The sequence below is a fragment of the Dromaius novaehollandiae genome, chromosome 22 (genome assembly GCF_036370855.1).
Source record: "Dromaius novaehollandiae isolate bDroNov1 chromosome 22, bDroNov1.hap1, whole genome shotgun sequence".
Lineage (NCBI taxonomy): Eukaryota > Metazoa > Chordata > Aves > Casuariiformes > Dromaiidae > Dromaius > Dromaius novaehollandiae.
The window spans coordinates 3,902,763-3,925,079 of NC_088119.1; the positions used below are offsets into that span (position 1 = coordinate 3,902,763).

At 41.0% G+C, this 22,317-nt stretch overlaps 2 protein-coding genes and 1 pseudogene across 2 annotated transcripts; 1 reads left to right on the top strand and 2 right to left on the bottom strand.

Moving 5' to 3' along the window:
• Positions 1–669: 669 nt before the first annotated feature.
• Positions 670–1,734, bottom strand: LOC112997241 (olfactory receptor 4M1-like). The gene has a single exon (XM_026123142.2). It carries the CDS (start codon positions 1,614–1,616, stop codon positions 693–695), a length of 924 nt encoding a protein of 307 aa, XP_025978927.2. The 5' UTR covers positions 1,617–1,734; the 3' UTR covers positions 670–692.
• An 11,226-nt stretch (positions 1,735–12,960) lies between these two features.
• Positions 12,961–13,791, bottom strand: LOC112997240 (olfactory receptor 6F1). The gene has a single exon (XM_026123141.2). The coding sequence runs from the start codon at positions 13,789–13,791 to the stop codon at positions 12,961–12,963; it is 831 nt and encodes a 276-aa protein (XP_025978926.2).
• A 6,731-nt stretch (positions 13,792–20,522) lies between these two features.
• LOC135330584 (olfactory receptor 10A7-like) lies at positions 20,523–21,469 on the top strand (annotated as a pseudogene).
• The last annotated feature ends 848 nt before the right edge of the window (positions 21,470–22,317 follow it).

The following is a 22,317-nucleotide window of genomic DNA, read 5'->3' on the forward strand; positions in this document are numbered from 1 at the left end:
ACATAGACATCTGTTCTGCAGATGCCTATGCTGGACAGATGAATCCCTGTCTGTAGTGCCTCCCATAAGGGTAAGTCCATATTGTCTATGATTTTTACTTGAATGTTGACTTTTGATACCAGATTTATGTGGCCCACCTATGCTGCATGAAAAGGCAAAGCTTGACAATGAGCTAGATCCTTCAGACATTTACGCATTCTCCCTTCACGGAGAAACAATCAATTCACTCAAGAATAGAGTCATGTCAGAGGAAGGCAGTGCAGAGAGTCAGAGATTCAAATGTAAGTTGAAACTGTGAACATGCTTGCTACCTAACTTTGGCTGTCTGCATCTAGGCACAGAAAAGTTCTTCCCAAAAGCTCATTCATGATTCTGTAAATACTGCCAGACACTTGCCAGATAATTTCTACAGAAATAGTAGTAGAACTTTAACAGCAGAACTTCATTGCATAACTGAGTTAATTCTTCTACACAGGATAGTTCTCCTCTAAGTTATCCACTACAGATTTCAGAGGCAGGCTAAGGCTTTATGATAGACAGTAGGAAATTATTGGGTGCTTACTTAACATATGTATTATGTAGTTACAAAGCATACACTATGGAGCTGTTCCTTAGAAAACTGTACTAACAAACAAAACAAAAAAATATAAAGACCTTTCATTTCTTTGCATCAAAATATTTAATTTTCCACACTAAAGTATGTGTTTTTGGACAAACTTCCACATAGAGCTTTTGATCTCCCCGTTCCGCAAGGTGTAGATCATGGGATTGGTCAAGGGGAAGATGACCGTATGGAAAACAGCAACAACTTTTTCCATCGGGACAGCTTGGAAGGGTAAGCCATAGATATACATAGCTGGGCCACACATGACAAAGACCACAATAATGTGGGAAATGCAGTTTGAAGCTACTTTGCTCTTTCCCTTGGAGGACTGTGTCTGGAGCTTCATCAACAGGACAGTGTAAGAGATGAGGAGAAGTGCAAAGCACATGCTGATGACCGCACCATTGTTGAGGAACATCAGAAGCTCCACCATGTAGGTGTCAGCACAGGCCAACTTAACCAGCTGATGGATGTCACAGAAGAAGTTGTCCAGGATGTTGGGGCCACAGAAAGGGAGATGAATGGTGAGAGCAAATAGAATGATACCATGGATGAAGCCCCCGCCCCACGAAGCTCCAACCAGGACACAGCATACCCTTCGGTTCACAAGTCTGGTGTAGTGGAGAGGTTTGCAAATGGCTACATAGCGGTCATAGGCCATGGCCATGAGCAGGAAAGCTTCAGCTGCTCCCAGGAAGTGGAGGAAGAAAAGCTGAGCCATGCAGGCACTGTAGGAGATGGTCTTACAGGGTAAGAAGAAGTCAGCTAACATTTTGGGTGGGGTGACAGAGCAGTAGCAGATGTCCAAGAAGGCCAAATTGGCCAGGAAAAAGTACATGGGGGATCCCAGTTGGGAATCACTGTGAATTGTGAGAACAATAAGGATGTTGCTTGGCAGAATGATCATGTAAAAGAGTAGGAAGAGGAAGAAGAGAATCATCTGAACTTCGTGGGTTTGTGACAATCCCAACAAAATGAACTCTGTAACTCTTGTATAGTTCCTTTGTTCCATTTCCACTGTAAAGAACCGTGAAAAACAGACAGAAATCACGGAAAAGACAAAAATCAGTGCAAAATTACGCAAGTGTTTAAGCAATCTAAGACATATTTAGATTGCTTAAAATAGACATCCTTTGCCCATTGCCTACCTTTAGGGAACTCATAGTTGTGAAATACTTGATCATCAGTAATTTAGATTAATTTAGATTAATTTACTTTAGTAATTTAGATGCCCTACTAACTTGGGCATTTCACGCACCTCCGTTTGTCTTCAGATGTTCCATATTTTCCCTGCTCTCTGGGAACTGGCACCTGGGTGGAACATAGGGCATAAAGTATCAGTCCATTCTGGCATAGGCTAATTTTTGTGGTTTACAGTGTAGATATCTTCATCTGATGTAGTTCTTTTCTTCCTGACATTAAGAAGTAGGCTCTTCTAGGGTGCCATACATTTCATTTTAAGGTAGACAGCTAAAGAAGTCTAGATGAAATGCACTCTAAAATTACTTGATTAACCTAAAAATCACTCCTTTGATTATAAAGGGAAACTACGTATAGATTACTCACATCTGAAGAAAGGGTATGAATCCCCTGGGATGAATTCATCTGGCAGCTACAAAGTTATTATTTTCAACTGACAATCTAAAATTGTTTTGTGGTTAATGGTGTCGGTGCAGCCAGTGTAACCAGTTCAGAAAATGACTAGTTTCATCGAATATTTTTTCTAGAATAGATCAATTCAATTATTTTTAAAGAGTCCATTTTCCCAATTGTCTTTAAAGGGAACTAAGGGTGCCTAGCTCACATGCAGACTTCTAACTTTGTTCACAGAAATCGCACAGTGGTGTATGATTTTCCAAAGAGGTCAACAGAACACTGTTGACTCTTCCATTTTGCTACAGAGAAGGTATGTTTGCATGCATGACTGCGTCTGCACATTAATTACTGCATTATTGGCTTGGCCAGCAGAGTTGATATAGAGAATAAAATGTACTGAAAATAGAGGACAAAATACTCAGACCTGTAAGTAGCATTTAGTTTTAAAACAGTTATGGTTTAGCTCCAATAATGAGACCAGTGAGAAATAAAATTGGTCTTGACAGCTGAAATAAAAAAAAAAAAGAAAAAAGATGGGGTGGGGAGGGAAGGAGGAGAGAAAGTGACAAAAATAGTAAAATAAAGAAAAGGAAAATAAGAAAGGACTAGAGAAAAAGGAAGAGAGAGAGAAAAAAACTTTATCTCACTTTTTGGTATTTCCTTCAAATTTCAAAATTTCATGCTATGTCTTTATTTTTTTTTTTTCTCTTGGCATTCTGTGTGTTTTCCCCATCTCTGACTTTGTCACATGCACAGCTGAAGGGCTGGTTATGCTGGATCTGTGCATAAATTGGTCCATCTTATCCACTATTTCATTTCTCAGCTGACTGGGAATTCTTATTACAGGCACCTGGAGCTATGGTTTTCTTTGTCTCATTAAAGTTCTCTCTCAGTGTTCTGATCAGCCTTGGAGATGAGCTAGCATCCTTGTATGTCCTGTCACCTGAGAGCAATGTTCCAACAGGAGTCTTCCACTCCACACTGCTGTTCTGTATCAGATAGATCCACTTAATCCAGTAACGACTCTCTCTCCTCACCTTTACTTTCTTGCACAGCCTTCTATGCAGAATCCCAACTTCTCTGGCTTTGTATCCATGGTTCACGTGCACTGCTTTGTATTCTCCACTGTCTGTCGCTCAGCCCTAACCAGCAAAGAACTAATCAAGGTTACTACCTCCTTGCTGTTCCCTGCCTTCCCACTTCAGAAAGGTGGTTAATATTTCTGATTTTTTCTACCTACTTCTCCCATGATAGCAGACTGCCTGCATCAGTATTCTCTCCGTTCTACAAATGCAGATAATGATTTACCCAGTCTGCCTTCCTCAGTGAAAAAGACTGGGTACTCTGAACTCTTCTGCTTCGTATTTTCCCTGCTGCATTTCAGTCTTCACTCAGGGAAACAAATTTACCAGGAAAGCTGTGTAATGCAGCTAATTCCTGCACTTTTTGTCTTACTTGTCTCTTTTCAGCCCTTTAAATGATTTAGTTCAACAAGAAATAGTTCACAGAAGACCTAAGATTCAGAATATGTGGGTGAGGACTCATTCTTGTCTTTTCTACATAAAGCCATCTTTTTATGAGTTGAACACTTTAGGGGGCCTTCATATTGCCTGTTTTAAGATGCCAGTGGTGTACATATCTACATCTGAACAAGACAACATAGTTACCTGAGGGACACAGGGGAGGAAAAAAAGATACAATTTCTCTTAAAAAATGTAGAGATGGAATTCAGCTTCCTAAATATGGTTTCCTCGTGCCATTTTATGCACTCTGGAATAACCTGCCTAGCCTCCAGTTTCTTGTCTAGAAGGATGGGTCCTGCATCTCACCAGACAACTTCCTAGAATGTACTGGGTGCTTATGTTTAGCTATTTGAATTCTACTCTACGTCTAGTTTTGATTTTGAACTGTACCTCTGTCTTTGGACAGAGCAATCGTACCTATAATCTCTGAATTTATCCTCCAGTTATGTATGGTTGATATGTCATTACTGAGACTAAATTTATGTGTCACTATTATAGAGAGAGGTTCCATCTGCTGCTAGGAGGATGGAGACTAAACCCTTGTTGGATCTGCTGACATTCTCATCAACGGGTAGCAGACCATTCTTTAGGTTAACTCTGATGCCCACTTGTGGATATAAGTGAGGTGGGATTCTGGACTTTCACCACTTGTTTCCTGCACAATTTGGTTATGGACGCCAAGGAACATATCTTATGTGCTGATTCAGGAAAATTCATTATTAGTATAGCTATAGTTTTAGCAGTCTAATCAAAATGTAACAACTACTTATTAGTAGTGCAACCACAATAATACTAACATTCACCCAGTTTTTGCTTAAGATCACTGCTGATAAAATGAAGTTACTAGAAACAAGAATCTGTACCTTTTCCTTAAAGATAAGTTCTCACTCTTCCAGTCATCCACAGTCCAAGGACAAGTGTCTTTCTTCCTCAGGCAAGGTGAGTTGTCAAACATCTCAAATCCTGTACTGGGAAGAGTATAGTGTTGCTGCTAGAGATTTCTTCTTCATCTGTTCTGAGTCCCCTCAGGACTATTTTTACTGACATCAGTTTTATCAGCACTTCCTGAATCATGTGTGGATGCGAGATAACCAAGACCTGAACTCCCCTAATTCCTACCTCTCTCATTCCCTATCTTCCCAAGTCCTTACAAACAGCTGTCCATCTACCCAAATCCTTTACTGCACTCCATGACTCTTCAAGTATTTCTTCAGCTTCTTGCAATCCCAACTTCAAAATCCTATGAATACCTGCTAACAGCTTCAATGTATAGCTCCCTTTCAGGAGCTGTGCTGGTAGTCCATCATGCTGACCTGAAGTCTTCTCACTCTTCTGGCTGTGAATACTCTCCCACACAGCCATTTATTCAATGCTGCTTTGCATGCACCTGAGATTTGGCTTTGCTGTATTCCAGACCCACTCAGAGCAATTGGTTTTATTGTCAGATTGTCAGCACAAGTAACTACAGGCAGCAACCACATTGCCTGGGATCCTAGTTTATTCACTCTCCACCTGCTGACAGAGAAGGAATACTGACGTCCAGAGGAGAGAGATCACAGTTTGTTTCTTTGCAGCCACTAGATGTTGCTATCTTTGTCTCTTTGGAGACAACTGAGTGTGTGCATCGTCTCTGGTTGCAAAGGTGAAGGTTACAAAATTGTGGCTTGCAGCTCTGATTGCAGACATCCAACTCCCAGGGGTCTTAATAAAAGCTTTAAGGTGTAGAATTTTATTTATAAGTATTTATCAATATTTACTAGTTATTTATTTCAACATTTTTTATTCTTGGCTTAGGAGATTGCTAGAGGTCTCTTCTAACCTACTTTTTTATGACTCCATGGTTAATACTGTATTTAGATGACTGATAACTTCATACTTCTGGGAAATCAATGAACCCTCAACCTCTGACTTTTCATATTCTGTGCAGACATTCTGATTTGAGAATGTACAGAATGGAAGGACATGATCTAGAACTCTTCATCTCAGCTCATTTTCTGTCTTTTATGAATATGCAGAATAAGTTATCTATAATGAACTGAGAAATATACCTAATTCCAGAAAGTGATTCCTTCCATCTTACCATAGGAATTTAATGAAATGGGATACTTTGAAGGCACTTACCCTTTTTTATAACAAACCTGACTAGCTCTCCAACTTTAAAATGGCTAAAGTTAGAGGACTTGAATCCTTCCTCTACTGCTTTTATGTTTAATTATCTCTAAAGTCATCTCATCAAATTAGAACCTTGGAAACATAGTCTCTCATCTAACTGTACAAAACAAAGAAACTCAGCAACTTTATCGTTCTTCTCCTGCCTCAAAATGTTTCTTTTAATTTGTGTTGGCAGTATATCAAAGAGTCAGATGAATCAGAACTGGGACATGCCTATTTCTCTTCACTAACTATAAAGAAGTTTTGGAATAACTAGTTCAGACTTAATTGTAGGTGGTATATTAATTCCAATGCAGTTTTATACAGAATTATTTACAAGAGTTTAAAACTCCTTGTAATAAGTTAACAAAAATTTAAACTCTAATGAAGACAGAATTGACTTTTTAAAAAGTCAATGTTACAAGGAGTTAAATTAAACAAGAAGTATACTCTAGCAATGCAACAGACGAATTTTCTGATTATGAAGTGAAACATAAAATAACACAGCAGGGACACCTGTCACTAGATTCATTTGTCTGTTTTCTAGTATTTCATACAAGTGCTGGTAGTGATGATAATTTTGCTAAACAAATTTTGAAGCACTACAAACACCTTTTTGGTGAGGGGTTGTGTTTACCACAAGGTTTCTCAAATGCCAACTGCTTTTTTTTTAATCTAATGGAGCAGTTAACACTACTCCTTCTGTGACAGAAAGTGATCCTCTGGAAGGGACTTTCAGAAAACGTCACCCTCCTACAGTGCAGGAGACTGTGCCCCTGTTAGTCTACGATGTAGATCTTTCCCAGGAAAGGCCACTGCTGGCACTCCATAGACCTGATGGGAAGTTTGAAAGTCTGCCCCTAAATGCAGCATAGAGGGGAGACAAGACAACTTGTGTCTTCCATGGAAATGTTTGGCAGAGGGAACAGCAGATCCAGCGCTTTGGCATTAGGAGATATGTAGAAAAGTACACATTTGCTAATTTAGACAAGCCTTGAAACATTTGTTTGCGGTGCTGGTGATCTGGTGATTATTCTTAGCTCTGCCTTGAAGCTGTCAGCATCCACAACTCTTTCAATTCTCCCAAGATTAATATAAGCAATACGAACACAGGGAAATCTTTAGAATTGGTCAGTTATTGCCTACAAAGCAGGTGTGTGCTGTCTTTTGACCAGGCTTTCCTCCTGGCTGCCATTGTAAAAGTGGCTGGAGACAGGGTACACAAATCCCTGCAGTCTATCCCCAACTCTAAGATTACAGGCAAAAAGAAGCACTATTCGACTGACCTAAATAATGCAGGTAATAATCTCTGTTTCACTGGGAGTCTCACAGTGCTTACAGTACTAAGAAATCCAACACATGAAGAAGTGTGTTAGGCACTCAGGGCCCTGACAGAGAGGAAGTATAAAGGAAAAGAACTACAGAAAAATATGTTGTTGCTGTGGTTTGAACATGCATCTGTGGATCACCAGTAAGAGGGTGGCAGCTGACTTATCGCTGCCAACCATCCACACTCCTGCTAGAAGCAGGAAGCTGTAATCAGGGATGGACCTAAATAGTCCCTTAATCTAAAAATATGACTTTCTCCTAACTGATGCAGATGAATAATAATGGAATGATAAGGGCAGCTCTGAGTCATAGTTTCCCCTAAGGGGGAAATAAATCTCTATCATAGATATTCTGTGGGTTACAAGTCCCTCCTACAGAAATTATTAGGCAAAACACATAGGTGGGAAAGCACAGGAGCAATTGTTTCTGAGGGACAGAAGTCAGGAGTATTTTCATTCAGTACAGCACAGTTAATGCTCCTGTCTTTACAGAAAACATATTCCTTGACCAAAAAAGTATGTATGATCAAAACATTTGTAGTGGCTATCTAGGAAAAAAAAACCCTCATTAAATAACTTCTAATTGTTGTCACAGCATTTTTGACATTAGCACATGAAAAGTGGGGTACATGGCTTAGTAACAGGTCTGGAGGTATTATGGCTGGGGGGGGGTCTCCGGGGTAGTGGATGTGCAGGAGAGTCGCAAAGGCAAGGAGTGGTCTGGGACTGCCCAGTGCTGGGGGCAGTTGGAGGCATGGAGTCAGCAGAAGAAGGAAAGGCAAGGGGAGCTCGCTGGGCTCCACTGTAGACAGCCCTTGTCCAAACCAAGCAGAGGCCTGGTGGCACCCTGGGCTCAGAAGTAAATGTAGCTACACACGAGCTTCTGCAAAGGGTCAACTTGGATGTACACTGCAACTAGGCTGCATCTGCCAACTATCCCCAGCTGCTCCTGCAACCAGACTCTGGACCTGCACAAATGCCCTAGGCAAGTTCATCAGCCTGCCTTCCTGACACCCTCCCCTGCCTTTGCCTTTGCCTTTGCCTTTGCCTTTGCCTTTGCCTTTGCCTTTCCCTGCAAGCCCTCACCGGGTCAAAGAAGATGCAGGGAGGAATCCAGGCTTGGACCAGCAACGAGCCCTTGGTAGAATGGATAGGCACCTTGCATCTTCTAGATGTTGCTGGGCTTGCTCAGTCATATACCTACAGGAAAGTGAGTGCCAGAGCTCCAGACCTGGAAATGGCCTTGTTACGGATGACCTCTGGAAGCATATATCCAAAGACAGGGCCCTGTTTTCTTCATGACCACCTAGATCTCCTTATTCCTCAGGGTGTAGACTAATTGGACTGAGAACCGGAGTCAACAAAGTGCACTAGGAAGATACAACCTTGTCCCTGTCAAAGGAATAGCTAGAGACCGGCCTGACTGTTGGTCAGTGCAGATGACTGTGAATATCAGAGAGACACCACAATGACTGAGGCAGAGAAAGCTTTCCTCCAGGACAAGAGCCTGGAGAGGTGTGGCAAATTGGTTATATCAGACTCTTACCAGAGAGTCAGTGGCACAAATGTGCCTCAACTGCTGTAGATACCTCCTCTGGTCTACTGTACACCCACTGTTGTGCTGTAGTTACCCAGGCTTACACCATTAAGGCATTAGAAGATTTGTTTGGGTTATATGGTTCCCCAGTGGAAAGCCAAAGTGATCAGGGCACTCATTTTACAAGGAATGACATTAAAAATTGGGCCAGAGAGTGAAGAATAGCCTGGAGATATCATACACCTTATCCTCCACAAGGGGTGGGATTGATAGAGTGAATGAACTGGCTGTTTAAAGAGCAGCTGTGCAAATTGTCCCCTGCTGGTACCCTTATGGTTTAGAGTAAAAACATTTGTCAGGCAATGGTCTGCTTCAATGACTGCCCACTGCCTGGCTCTACTCCCTACTCTCGTTTCAAAGGGGAATCCATCAAGTGGCTACCTGTGCTTAGAGTGCAATAGCTGCACCCCAATGAAAACCATGCCATGGAGTGCAGAGTTGGATCTGTGATTGCTACACAAAGAAATAACTGTAAAACTGGGTAGTCGTCATTTTGTGAGTACAGGGTTGGTGGTTGCCATACCTCAAGGGTATTATGGCTGCTTGGTTCCCTGTAATAGTTTAGCCCTCCAAGGGGTGGGCATTGTTACAGGGGTCATTGATTCAAACGACCTTGAGGAGGTGAAAGTTGCCATTCATTACACCAGAGCTCAATCCCTGTGATGTACACAATGAGACCAAGTAGCTCAACTGATATGTAAATGAATAGGGGTCCCCACTATCCAGGAAGTAGATTCCTTGCAGCCCACCCAGCAGACAAGTCCTTTCGGGTCTACAGAGTACACTGTGTGGATGCATGATCCGAATAATCCCAAACAGTTGGAAGGGGAAAGTATTGCTGATGGGCCGGGAGATACCCACCTGGTACTAATCAAAGGGGAAAGTGTTCATGTTCCCTCTACGAGACTCTCACCCAGAGAATCATGACCTCATGAATGTACTGAGTGGAACTGCAACATTGCTGCTCTCCATTCTGACTCTGTACACTGACAGTGGCTGGAACACTGATGACATTGCAGTAAGTGCATGGAACCTGATGTTCACAAAACAATGCGCCTACTCCAAGTACTACAAGATGTAAGATCCAAAGAATCAGCATGGAACAGCCCCTTGACGGTGACTGTCTGTTGAATTTAGGACCATGGGGAAAATGCATTATACTATTTGCCATCATTGGGCTGATCAGTTTTGTGTGCATGTATGTCATAATTTACTGTGTAGTTGCTTGTATACTTTAGTTGTTAGTTAAGCTACTGCCTGAAAGGCATGTCCAAACCTTGTCTACAGACTTGGGCACCAACACCACATCTCTTTCAGTGAGGGAGCTGAGTGTAGAGAGGACACCTATGGATCTCACAAGGAGTCAGGTGACTGGCAGAATATGTTAGAGCAGCCCTGGAGTGTTCTCTTTACACACTGGCTGTAATCTGTCAGGGTCAGAAATGCATATTCCATTTTGTCAACAAAGTCTAGCTGCTTCGCAGCCAATAACTACTCAAGCTTAGCATACTCAAGATAAGAAAATAGCGCTACTGAGATAAGGAAATAATTCTAGTAGACAAAAGTAGCCCTTAGGATACACAAAGTGAGCCCCGTCTGGGCACCCAACCTGTGCATCTAGCAGCCTTCCATCAGTGACCACGGCATGTTTCCCAGAGCTCTCTGTGTAGTTTGGTAACTCCTTCATTAAATCTACTTGTTTAACCCCTCATGAACCTTGAATGTCTCTCTACACCAGTTTTTGCCCCCCCCCCCCCTCCAACCTCCGTTTACTGCCTTGTGGTCACAGAAGGTTATTAAGACAATGCAGCCAAGTTTTCCCTAATGGTGCATGGCAGGAGAATGAGAGACAACAGGGGAAACAAAATGTTCCAACTAGGTTTGAGGAGAAACTTTCATGATGAGGACAGTCAAACACTAGAAAAAGTTGTAGTCTCCAACCTTGGATGTTTTTCAAGTGCTGCCTTGATAAAGGTGAAAAGCTGTAGTGTCTTTTCTCATTTTTTGTCCTTTGCTGTCATCTTTTTAAAGAAGATTAAGGTTTTCATGAATATTATTCTTTATCTTCCCCCTTACCCAATATTTCAAAAGTGCTCTCTAGTGCTTACTAGGGATAGTAGCTAGTAGGGAATCTACTTCAAGGTGCAGATAATTTACCATGATTCTTAGTGCCCCAGGCACACAGTCATACCCACATTTTTCTCTTGATTCATCTGCAATTACAGTATAGTGAACTGTAAACATCAAACAACAAGGAATGATACTGTACCAGAGCTGATAGATCAGGTCAGAAACTATCCATTGTTCCAGAAGTTCCACTGAAACAGTCTAGTAGGCAAGAGAGATTTGACTCAAATACACACACGCATTTGGTCAGATTAGTATCTAGCTTCCAGTGTAATCAGTTGCCCAAACATCAGTGTCTCATGTCATTTCAGGTGCTGGATAACTCACCTGACTATTATCTGTTTCTTCAAAAGGGTATGGGTCTCCCATAAGGACTAGGTCATAACTTCAAGCCTGTGTAAGTTCCTTAGGTACCCTCGTGTGCTGGTGCTGGAAGCCTAGCATCATCAACACAGTCCCACACTACCTCTCCACAGAGCACAGTAGAAGCTCAGACAGTTAGCTCATAAGTAGATACGGACATCGTAGACACAGAAAGCCAAGTAAGATGAATATCTGTCTCCTCCATATCTATCTTCTTTTTCAGCGAGAAACAAACAGCACAGTGTAAAGCACAGTTTGCATGTCTGTTTTTAGATGCTCACATTAGGCTGAGGTCTGTTGGTATGTTTGTGTGCATCTGTGATAGCCCCTACAAGAAGAAAAAGCCCTTTCTCTAGTGCTTGTGTGTGTGTACACATTTGTGTTTTCTGAGAGCAAAGGACAAAACTTAGGAGTAAATTAAGGTCAAAGATGTTACTTTGTAGTCAGGTAGAGAGGCCAGTGACACTGGTGTATAGCTTCATGCTGTGATGTACATTCAAGATGGAGATAGGAGGAATGCACTTGCTTAGGTCTGAAGGGTGAGAGTAGGGTGCAGGCTGAAGATCTTGGACAGCAGCCCAAGAAACATCCAGGTTGGTCAAGGTCTGATAGTATGTATTTTTTAGCAGAAATGAGAAAAAGTATCTGTCATTCTGCTCTTATCCTTAACTCATTGAGCAGTTTTGCACATCTTTCCTGGACTTGGTGACTCGGCACCAGTTCCTTGAATGGTCGTAGAATCACAGGTAGTCAAAATGATTTCCCTGTAATTCTGCATAGAACTATAGGCACTGCATGGACATTCATTTATACTGTGTGCTGCTGAGTAAGCATACAACGAGAGAGGTCCTTAGCATTAATACTTACAACTTCAGCAAGCGTGTTTTAGTAACTATGTCACTAGTAAGAGATAATTTAAATGGGCATAGAACCAGTCTTTCTTTTTTTTTTCTTTTTTTTTTTTTTTTAATATTTCCTTTAAAAGCAGTCAATTTTTTCCAGAAGTTGTCATTGAAGATACCAGCACAGGCATAAGAATAAAAAAAAATAACCAAACACAGAAAAAGACTGATGAGGGCTATATATTCTGTGTCCTTGTAGAAACAGTTGCCATTCCTTGAATAAAGGTGGATATGAAGACCTGGCTGTAGTCTTGGTAGACACATCAAAATTAGAACCTTGGTTACCTTGGATCCTTTGCATAGTCAATAGACAGAAATAGTTCTCTCTAAGGTGAATGAGCACTGAAGTCGTGAATGGGTCTTTGGAGGTGCCTGACTTTCATTTATGGTTATTAAAGGAAACTCAGATAATAGAATTCCTCACCCAGATTTATAAAGTTGGGTGGAATGAATAATAATTCCAAGGGTTTATCTATCCATTTTCCTACCTAATTCTCAGAGAATCAGACAACAGTGGTCTGCGTGATGTCCATATTTTACAAATGCAGGAACTGGAGGTTCAAGAAACTGAAATGATTTTCTAAAAATTGTCATGGCTGGAGAGGAAATCCATGGTGCCCATGTCCCAGCTTTGCCTACATCCTTTTCTGTAATATGTGTTCCAGCCTCACTTGTCTCCAAGATAAGCTTTTAGTATGCAGAGCAACGAAAAATCCCAGAAACTCAATAGTGTATTTTGAGTGACAGCTCAAGCTGTCACACTTCAAGCTCATGAGCCAAGATGCACTGATCTTTTCAAAGCTTTTTTCACTTCTTTGTTTCTCAGGGTATAAATGAAAGGATTCAGGAGAGGTGTGACAATAGTGTTAAGTACATGGACAATTTTAGTCATATCTAGTGAGTCCTTTATGGAGGGTTTGACATGGAGAAAAATGGTGGAACCATACCAAACAATCACAACAGTGAGATGGGAAGAACAAGTGGAAAAAGCCCTTTGTTGGCCTGTAGCTGATGGTATCCTCAGTATGGTGAAGATGATGTAAATGTAGGAGACCAGGGTTATTGCACATGAGCCAAGGATGACAATGAATGAGATTATGAAGGCCACCAACTCAACTCCATTTGTGTCTGTGCAAGAGAGAGCTATCCATGAGGCTATATCACAAAAAAAGTGATTAATAATATTAGATCCACAGAAAGACAATCTGCTAATCATGTATGTAGGTATGGCGATGGACAGGAAACCACATAACCATGATCCAAAGGTGAGCTTAGTTAAAAGGGTGCTATTCATGATGGAATTATAACGTAGGGGGAAGCAGATTGCCAGACAACGGTCATAGGCCATGACAGCCAGGAGAAAATACTCTGTGCAGCCCAAGGAGAAAACAGAGTACATCTGTAGAAGACAATTGGTAAAGGAAATGGTTGGATTTCCACCCAGAATGACTGCTAGGGCTTTGGGGACACAAGATGTGGTGTACCAGATCTCTAGGAAGGAGAGGTTGCAGAGGAAAAAGTACATAGGGGTATGAAGTTGTGGATGGCATCTCACTAAGACCATGATGGAGAAGTTTCCCATGATTGCCAAGATGTACATGATGAGGAAAAGAATGAACAAAGATACTTTCAGATACTGATTGCCAGGAAAACCCAGGAGGATGAAAACATGGTTGCCGCTCTGGTTTCCTTTTTGAACATCAGAAGTAAGACTCATCTAAGTCACAAAACATAATAAAGAAACAGCACTTTGTTCAATGCATTGATATTTTTCTTTTTGTCTTAGCTATCAGAACAACAAAAAAAATTGTCAGAAAATATACTGAAAACATATTCCTTTAAAATGTGCAAGCAAGTCAAACTCTTTTCTTTCTGTCTTGCCTGACCCTACCATGTTCCCTTTATTGTCAACAGAGAGAAATAAGCATTCTAGATGATGATTTATCTGCTCTTCTTTATATATATCCATCTCAGAGAGGAAACATACCGTAAAAGTGCTTATTTCTTTCCACATATACAATATACGTGAATATAGATTATTAATTCTGATGTATTTTGATTATGTCTACAGTTGGACAGATGAATCCCCCTCCATGTCTTTGGACAGACAAGGAACAATGATAGAAAGATCAACATACAGAAACTGAGTGGGAAGAACCATATGATAATTAATTGTGTATAGAGAAGTGAAGAAGAAAGAAAGTCACTGCAGGATATCCAAGAATGAATGCACAGTTAGATAAACAGAACAGACAGACAAGCTCAGAAATAAATGGACTGACAGCAAAGAATAAAAATGGGTGGAAAGCTCTTCAAAGCTTGCACCAATGTGCAGGGATGGATAGAAAGGTAAAGAGTTAGTATATATAGCATCAGAATAATTCATGTTGGAAGGGATTCAGGAGGTCAGCTAGTCCAATCTCCTGCTTAAAGCAGGGTCAACTGTTATCTTAGGGCTTTACATTCACGTGGATGGATAAAGAGAAAGATGAATGCATATACAGTGACAGAGAGACAAAACTGAGATGAAACAAATTAGAGACCTCTTTTCAAACTTCGTCTTGACTTTCATAGTGGTAAAAAACTCCACATCATAAAGAAAGATCACAAAGATCAGTGTGAGAACAACATTTTTCCTCTGAAATCACAAATACCTCTCTGTGAGCCAGCACAGCATTTCTGAAGCCCACTTTTCTGCCACTTACCTTGGGGGAAAAAGCATGAGTCAAGCATAGCTCCAAGACACAAATATTTTCTTGACTGGCTCCTCCTTAAGCAATTAGAGTCTCCAGAGTTCCTTCTGTCTCTGAATGAATGTGAAAACAAGAAATTACAGTTCAGTTAAGCAAGGAACTATTTCTATTCAGCTTTAAAGCGTCAAAGTAAATTTGGTTTCATACATTTTTTGCTCTTGCTTCCTATAATCAGGGAGTTCGTGAATATCCAGATAGAGCTTTCACCAACTGCTTTTCATTATTTTCAAACTTCTGTAAATTCTGATTTGCAGCAGAGATCAATAAATACAAGTATCAGCTTGGCATCTGGTATAAATTTATGCAGCTGAACTGAATTCAGTAGGGTTATATTCCCAAATGGGAGGGGCTGGATTAGTCTCACTTATCTTTGGCCATATCAAAGTCATGTGCCTGTATCTGAGATATTTACACTTGTCTCTCTATAATTATTGGAGGAAACAGGAACTTTGAGAGCATGATTCATCTGATCTCTTTAGAAATCTAGCTTGGTTAGAGTGATCATTCTCCGAACAATCTGGAGAACTACTTCATTATCTAAAAGAGGAAACAATACCTAACATGAGATATCCCACTTCTAGATGGCAAAAATTAAGAGAGATGTATCCAAGCTCTGGCCTAAATTTTGAGCACTTGTTGAAGAAAATTGGGGCAAATGCATTTTAGCTTAGCTGAAATTAGCCTAATATATGTGGCTGGTACTTTCTAGCATCTAAAGGAGTTTGGTGCCTGTTTGTCTTAAGCTCTGTTGAAGGATGCATGGTGATTAGTCCAGATATTGACATTAGTACCATAGATATTTGGATTGATATACTTCTCACATGTCCTCACAGGTGCAATTCAGTTTCCTGAAGATGGCCATTGCATCTCATTTTGGATACTCTTTTGTATCTCCTTCAGCCTCCAGCTACAGCTTTAGGAGGGTATTGGTTTCCCTTAGTCTTTAGACTTATTTATCAGTCCTGAACTGATATTTTAGGTATCCTAGGACATGCACATAACTGTAGATACCTACTTACAGATGTCTGAGTCCAAATCTAGTCAATATACAGAGTGTTTCATCTTTCTAAATTAAGCATTTCCATCTGAAAGTGAAGATGGAGATTATGCCCAGAATAGGGGCTATTTAACTGCATCAAATAGAATGATACAGAAATTTTTGCTTCTGTACAAGCCTAGCTGCTTTCATGGTTTTATATTCTTCCTAATTTTGCTAATGAACTGCAGTAATATGTTGATCATTTGAACCATCTTTGGTCATCATGATTATTTCTGCCAGAGCTTTGAACTGTATATGGAACATAAATACTCTGAGTTGGGAATAGAACTGCAATAAAAGTCATCATTGTGTAATACTATACATAGACAAGCAGCTGCTGGGTAGTTTAATGTTTAAGCTAAATGGTGTGTGATTTTCAGATCTCTTAAGCTGTCTAGGTACTGGGAATCAGTGCTGGTGATAATGATGAATGTGTCTTTCTAAACTATGTAAGTTTAAAATTCAAGCATATGTTCCTGGTGCTGAAGAAACAGCATTTAGAGTACTTACAGAATAGCAAGTTTTTACTGGGTCTTCCTCAGTCCTGAGGAACTGCTGAATTCACTACTCTCTGAATTACTGAGAAAAATTATACAATCCAAACAGTGGACATTTCAGAGTAAAACTTTATATAAATTTACTTATTTGTTTTACAAAGAAAAATAAAGAACAATACAGAGTAATATAAAGCAAGACAGGACTATTGTTTTTAGTACACCTGTTGCTATAGTGCCATGGAGTGAGATCCATCTCATCTGCCTTTAGACAGCAAAAAGCTTTTTCAGCCTGGTAGCAAATACAGATTGAATTCCAGTAATTCTAATCTTTTTTTCTTTTTTGTTTCTTTTTTCTTCTTTTTCCAGCTACCATAATTAACCAAAAATGACCACTGACTCTAGGGGTTTGAAAGGAAGGAAGGGAAGTGGTGGGAGAGGAAGGGAAGGGAAGATGAGGCAAAGGGAAAAGAGAAGGAAGGAAGGGAGGGAGAAGGGACAAAGTAAAAGAAGGAAAGAGGAAGGTATGACAAAGGAAATGGAAAAGGGAAGGGTACTCAGTGCTTTCTTCACCTCAGTTTTTACTGGTAACACTGGCCTTCAAGAATCTCAAGCTTCTGCGACCAGAGTGAAAGACAGGAGCAAGGCAGACAGCCTTAATGGAGAAGATTCATGTTAGGGAACATTTAAACAAACTGGACATACACAAGCCATCAGACCTGATGAGATGCAGCCACAAGTGCTGAGGAAACTAATTAAAGTTATTGTGAAGCCACTCTCTATTGCCTTTGAAAGATCATGGTGATTGTGAGAGGCTTCTGAGGAATGGAAGAAAACAATGCCACTCCAATCCAAAAAAAGGCAAGAAGGAGGACCCAGTAAACTACAGACTAGTCAGCCTCATGTCAATCCCTGGGAAGGTGATGGAGCAGCTAATCCTGGATACCATTTCCAGGCACATGAAGGAAAGGAATGTCAACCTGATAGCCTTCTCTGATGAGATGACTGGCTTGTCAAATGAAGGGGGAGTAGTGGATGCTGTTTATCTCAACTTCAGTAAGGCTTTTGAAGCTGTCTCTCATAATGCCCTCATAGACAGGCTGATGATGTACAGGCTAGATAAGTGGTCAGTGATGTGGATTGAAACCTGGCTGAACTTCTGAGCCCATAGGGTTGTGATCAGCACCAAAAAGTCCAGCTGGAGGCCAGTCACTAGTGGTGTACCCCAGGGGTGGTTAGTGGGTTCAAAACTGTTTAGCATCTTCCTTAATGACCTGGCAGATGAGGCCGAGTGCACCCTCAGCAAGTTTTCAGATGACACAAAACTGGGAGTGGCTGATACACCAGATGGTTGCACTGCTATTCTGGCTGGAAAAAAATGGGCAGAGAGGAACCTCATGAATTTCAGCAATGGGAACTGCAAAGTCCTGTACCTGGGCAAGAATAACCCCATGCATGAGTACAGCCTAGGGGGCGACTAATTGGAAAGCAGCTTTTCAGAAAAGGGCCTAGGGGTTCTGTTGGCCACCAAGTTGGACACAAGCCAGCAATGTGCCCTTGTGGCAAAGAAGGCCAATGTATCCAGGGTTTCATTAAGAAGAACATCGCTAGCAGGTTGAAGGAAATGATTTTTGCTTTCTCCTCAGTGCTGGTGAGACTACATCTGCAGTTCTGTGTCCAGTTCTGGGGTCTGTAGTAGAAAGAGTCATGGACATACTGGAGTAAGTCCAGCAGAATGCCACAAAGATGCTGAAGAGACTGGAGCCTCTCATATGAGGAAAGGCTGAGAGAGCTGGCATTGTTTAGCCTGAAGAAGAGAAGACTTGGGGAATCTTAGCAATGTGTCTAAATACTTGATGGGAAAGATTCAAGTTGTGGCAGCAGAGTATCTATATTTAAAATACAAATTAAAATCTGCAACATAAGCTGTCTGTAGGAATCATCAGCCCAACACTGTCCCTAATGCAAGAAAACAAAGAAACCACTTCTAATGAAATTTGCATAATCCTTTTTGGAGGTACTGGATGACAAAACTGCTAAAGGTAAGATACTTACTTTGAAATGGTTATTGTGTTTACAAATATAGAAATAATACATAAAACAAATCCAAGAAAAAGCTAATCCCCAAACATATACCTCCTCATATCCACAAAACAAAGAATACAGAAAGTGATAGGTGCTCTGCATTGGATGCTCTGTGTTAGGTAATGAAATACTAGCCTGTCAGTTTAACAATGACTGCTATGGATTTTATTAACTTTAATTAACAGCTAATGCCCAATATAATAGGATAAATTTTTTTGTAAGGAATCAAAGAGCACAGTTAGGAAGATTCCATTTTATTTACATCAGTCAGATAAACTAAGAAAAGTACTGTGACTGTGTGCCATTACATATTACAGTTTTTTGGGGTTTTGGGGTTTTTTTATGTTCTTCTCTCCTCTGTTATGAGAGGAAAATAGGCTATAATGAGGTTTCCATGAAACTTTGGACCTTCAAGTAATTTACTCTTCTTTCATTTCTGTGTCAACGGAAGCAATCAAATCCACAAAGATTCTCCTTCGAATATATCAGATTTTTAAATGCCTGAAAACATTATGAGTTTCCTTATTGCACTTGTAACCTAAGTTATCTGTAGCTGGAACCTCCATAGCTTTCACTTCCATGTTCATGATAGAAAACCCACTGACAAAAGAGACACCTCATGTGAGTTAGGTTACACAAGGCAGAGAGGCGGAATTAAGTCTGTAGCAAGAATATCTGGCTCATGAAAGCTTCACTGATGTTGTTCTTTTCAATGGTGTGTCCTCCTCTATGTGCTGTGGTCTATTGACCGCATCATATGTCCATAGAGAAAAAGATACTTCCCCTCACCCTGATATCAATTTTTTTGTACAAAAGCACATCCCATGCCTAGAGATTTACTGGTACATTACATGCCGAGAGATAGTAAAGTGGCTGGTTGCCGCTTGAGTAAGAGAGGATGAGCCTGAGAACTCAGAATTAATAACGATTTTCTCCTCTGTGGCAGACTAATTTCTTTTCTCTTTCTGAGCATCAGTTTCCCATTCTGTGCAGTAAGAGAATACAAAGTTTCCATGGCTGGCACCAACATGCCTGCATGAATATCCCACCTGCAGCACCTACACAGAGGTACTAATCAGGGTACTGAGCTGAGGTGACCAACGAAGCAGATATTGCTGAGCTTTACCCAGTACGCTTTCTTAGTTTTCTCCATGGGTATCTTTCCCTTTAATTATTCCTTCTTCCTTTGCCAGACTATAGGCAGAATATGTTTTCTTGTTTTGTTTTGTCTTTGGTTTGTGGGTATTTCAGCTGTCAGCTGGGCTTTCCTCCAATGACAGGAGCCGATCTGTCCTCTCCCAGTTTCTAGTGGCTCCATCTGGGTGTGCTTTCCCTGGAGTTGGGCTCTTTGAAGTATTTCTGTCCCACTGGCTGGTGGGAGAGGCTGTTAATGTGAGCCAAAGCCTCTCATAGCCTGAGCTTCCCTGACTTTTGTTTAAGGTTATGTTCCTCTAAGCTAACTTCAGTCTTGGAGAAGGGCTGCCAGCCTGCCATCCAATTAGTAGAGAGAAAAAGGTCCCATCAGAGCACAAGCAGATGTTTCTAAGAGGAGCAATGTCACTGCTTCTTGAGGTAGCTGGATGCCTTACTGCAATGCAGAAGCAGCCCGTGGAACCATCTGGGACTACAGACCTGACATTCTAGGGGAACAAAAGTTCTCAGAAATTAACCCTACCCGGCTATGGGAGCCAGCCACCAAATGCCAGTTCCTAATACTTGCGTGCTTTGTTCATTACCCTAAGTTACAGAACTTAGAGACCAGTAATGTTACACTTTTTCAGCATATACAGACATTGTCTTTTTACTTTGCTTAGCTAAGCTAGCTCTAGAGTTGCTCTCCTCTTTCCAATGACTCTCCAGGGATTTCCACGAAACTCTTAGCTGCAGTAACTAGCTGAAGTGCCCTGATCTCACTGGTGTGACTATGCCTCTGAAAGTCTGTCTATTTGATTCCTCCCAGATGAAGTCAACTGAGGGATCAGAACTGAGAAACCACACTCTGCTGACTGAATTTGTCCCCTCTGGATTGTCTAGCCACCCAGAACTGCAGAACTTGCTGTTCTTCACATTCTGCTTGATTTACACCATCACTGTCACCAGGAACCTTCTCATCTTTATTGTCACAGTACACCCCACCCTTTGTATGCCCATGTACTTCTTCCTCCGGGTCCTGTCCTTCCTGGATATCACCACAGCATCGGTTGTTGTTCCCAAGATGCTGGTAAGCTTTCTGTCAAAGGAGAGGAGCATTTCCTACATGGGCTGTGCCACACAGCTCTACTTTGCAATTTTCTTAACAGCCACAGAATGCTTTTGGCAGCCATGGCCTACGACCATTATGTGGCCATATGTAACCCGCTTAGATATGCAGTTGTTATGAACAGGAGAGTTTGTTCTTCCCTAGTCCTGCTGTCATGCTTGAGTGGTAATGTGGTGTCTGTGGTGCAGACAGCTTGGGTGTTCACACTGCCATTTTGTGGGCCCAACGAGATTCACTATTTCTTCTGCGATATTCCCCCACTCATTATGCTTTCCTGCACTGACACCTCTTCATATGAAATGCAGATAGTTACAGCAATGATCCTTGTCATCCTCATACCATTTTGTTTTATCCTTCTATCCTATATCTGCATCATCTCCAACATTCTGAAGATTTCCTCTGCAGAAGGCAGACAAAAGACCTTCTCCACTTGTTCTTCACACCTTGTTGTTGTAACACTGTATTATGGGAGTGGGACTTTGATTTACTTACGACCCAGATCCATTTTTTCACAAGACACTAAGAAAATTCTGGCTGTCATATACACAGCCATAATTCCCATGTTAAACCCCATGATTTACAGCTTGAGAAATAAAGAAGTCAAAGGTGTCCTTATCAAAAGTATAGCTGAGCTGAAAAAGTTATAAACATATTCTGATTGAAAGGAATTTTTCTTTTCCTCTGTATATTTGGATTTTCTTCTATTTCTTTTATGTTTGATTGCTTTTAAAAACCTAGACGATTTGAAACACTCTCAAGAGAAGTGTATCTCAAAGTCTACCTGGAGAGTTTGTTTCCCCTGTCCAGTCTGAACATATATGATTTTTTCTAATTCAGTATTCATGATACAGTGCCTTGCATCAGACTTAGACATTTTCATTTTTTGCTATTATGTGATTTTTCTTTCCTTCCTGCACAGATGAAAGAAATATTCATTAATTCATAGAGATAGAGCCCAATACACACCTTTTAAAGGAAGAGCACCTCATTATTTGACTTGGAGGACAGGGAAGAGAGGAAGAACATTTAGGTTGCGATCTTTGTTTCCAGAACAAATAAAACATTCATATAGTATAATCCTTGTAATAGAGATGGCAATGTGTCTCACACGTGAGTACCTTGTCATCTGGGCCATAGGGTCATTTGTATTCTGCCTCTCTCAGATGCTATTTCATTATGCCATGAATAACAGTTTCAAGAGGAGTGCCTGAGAGCCTCCTGCAAGCATCCTCAGATAAGGGAGTACAGAATCTTGGCATATTCACGTGGGAGGAGGGAGGAAGAGAGCTCAAGCTTTCTCAGAGAGAGAAGGAAACTGATCTGCAGTCTCCTGTGTGGGCAATGAATGTTGTAAGGCTAAGCATTAGTGTGCTCTCCACTCCTGGTAAAACACCTAAAGAGACTTTACTGGTCAAGCAGGTGTCTGCCAGAAGGAGCAATATTACTCCCTGCGGTGGCTCCCTGGAAAGGATTCTCAGTTTGCAGAATTGCTGTT

Bases quoted from the DNA above. Each gene is read 5' to 3' on its own strand.
- LOC112997241 (XM_026123142.2), bottom strand. From the start codon at position 1,616: ATGGAACAAAGGAACTATACAAGAGTTACAGAGTTCATTTTGTTGGGA.
- LOC112997240 (XM_026123141.2), bottom strand. From the start codon at position 13,791: ATGTACATCTTGGCAATCATGGGAAACTTCTCCATCATGGTCTTAGTG.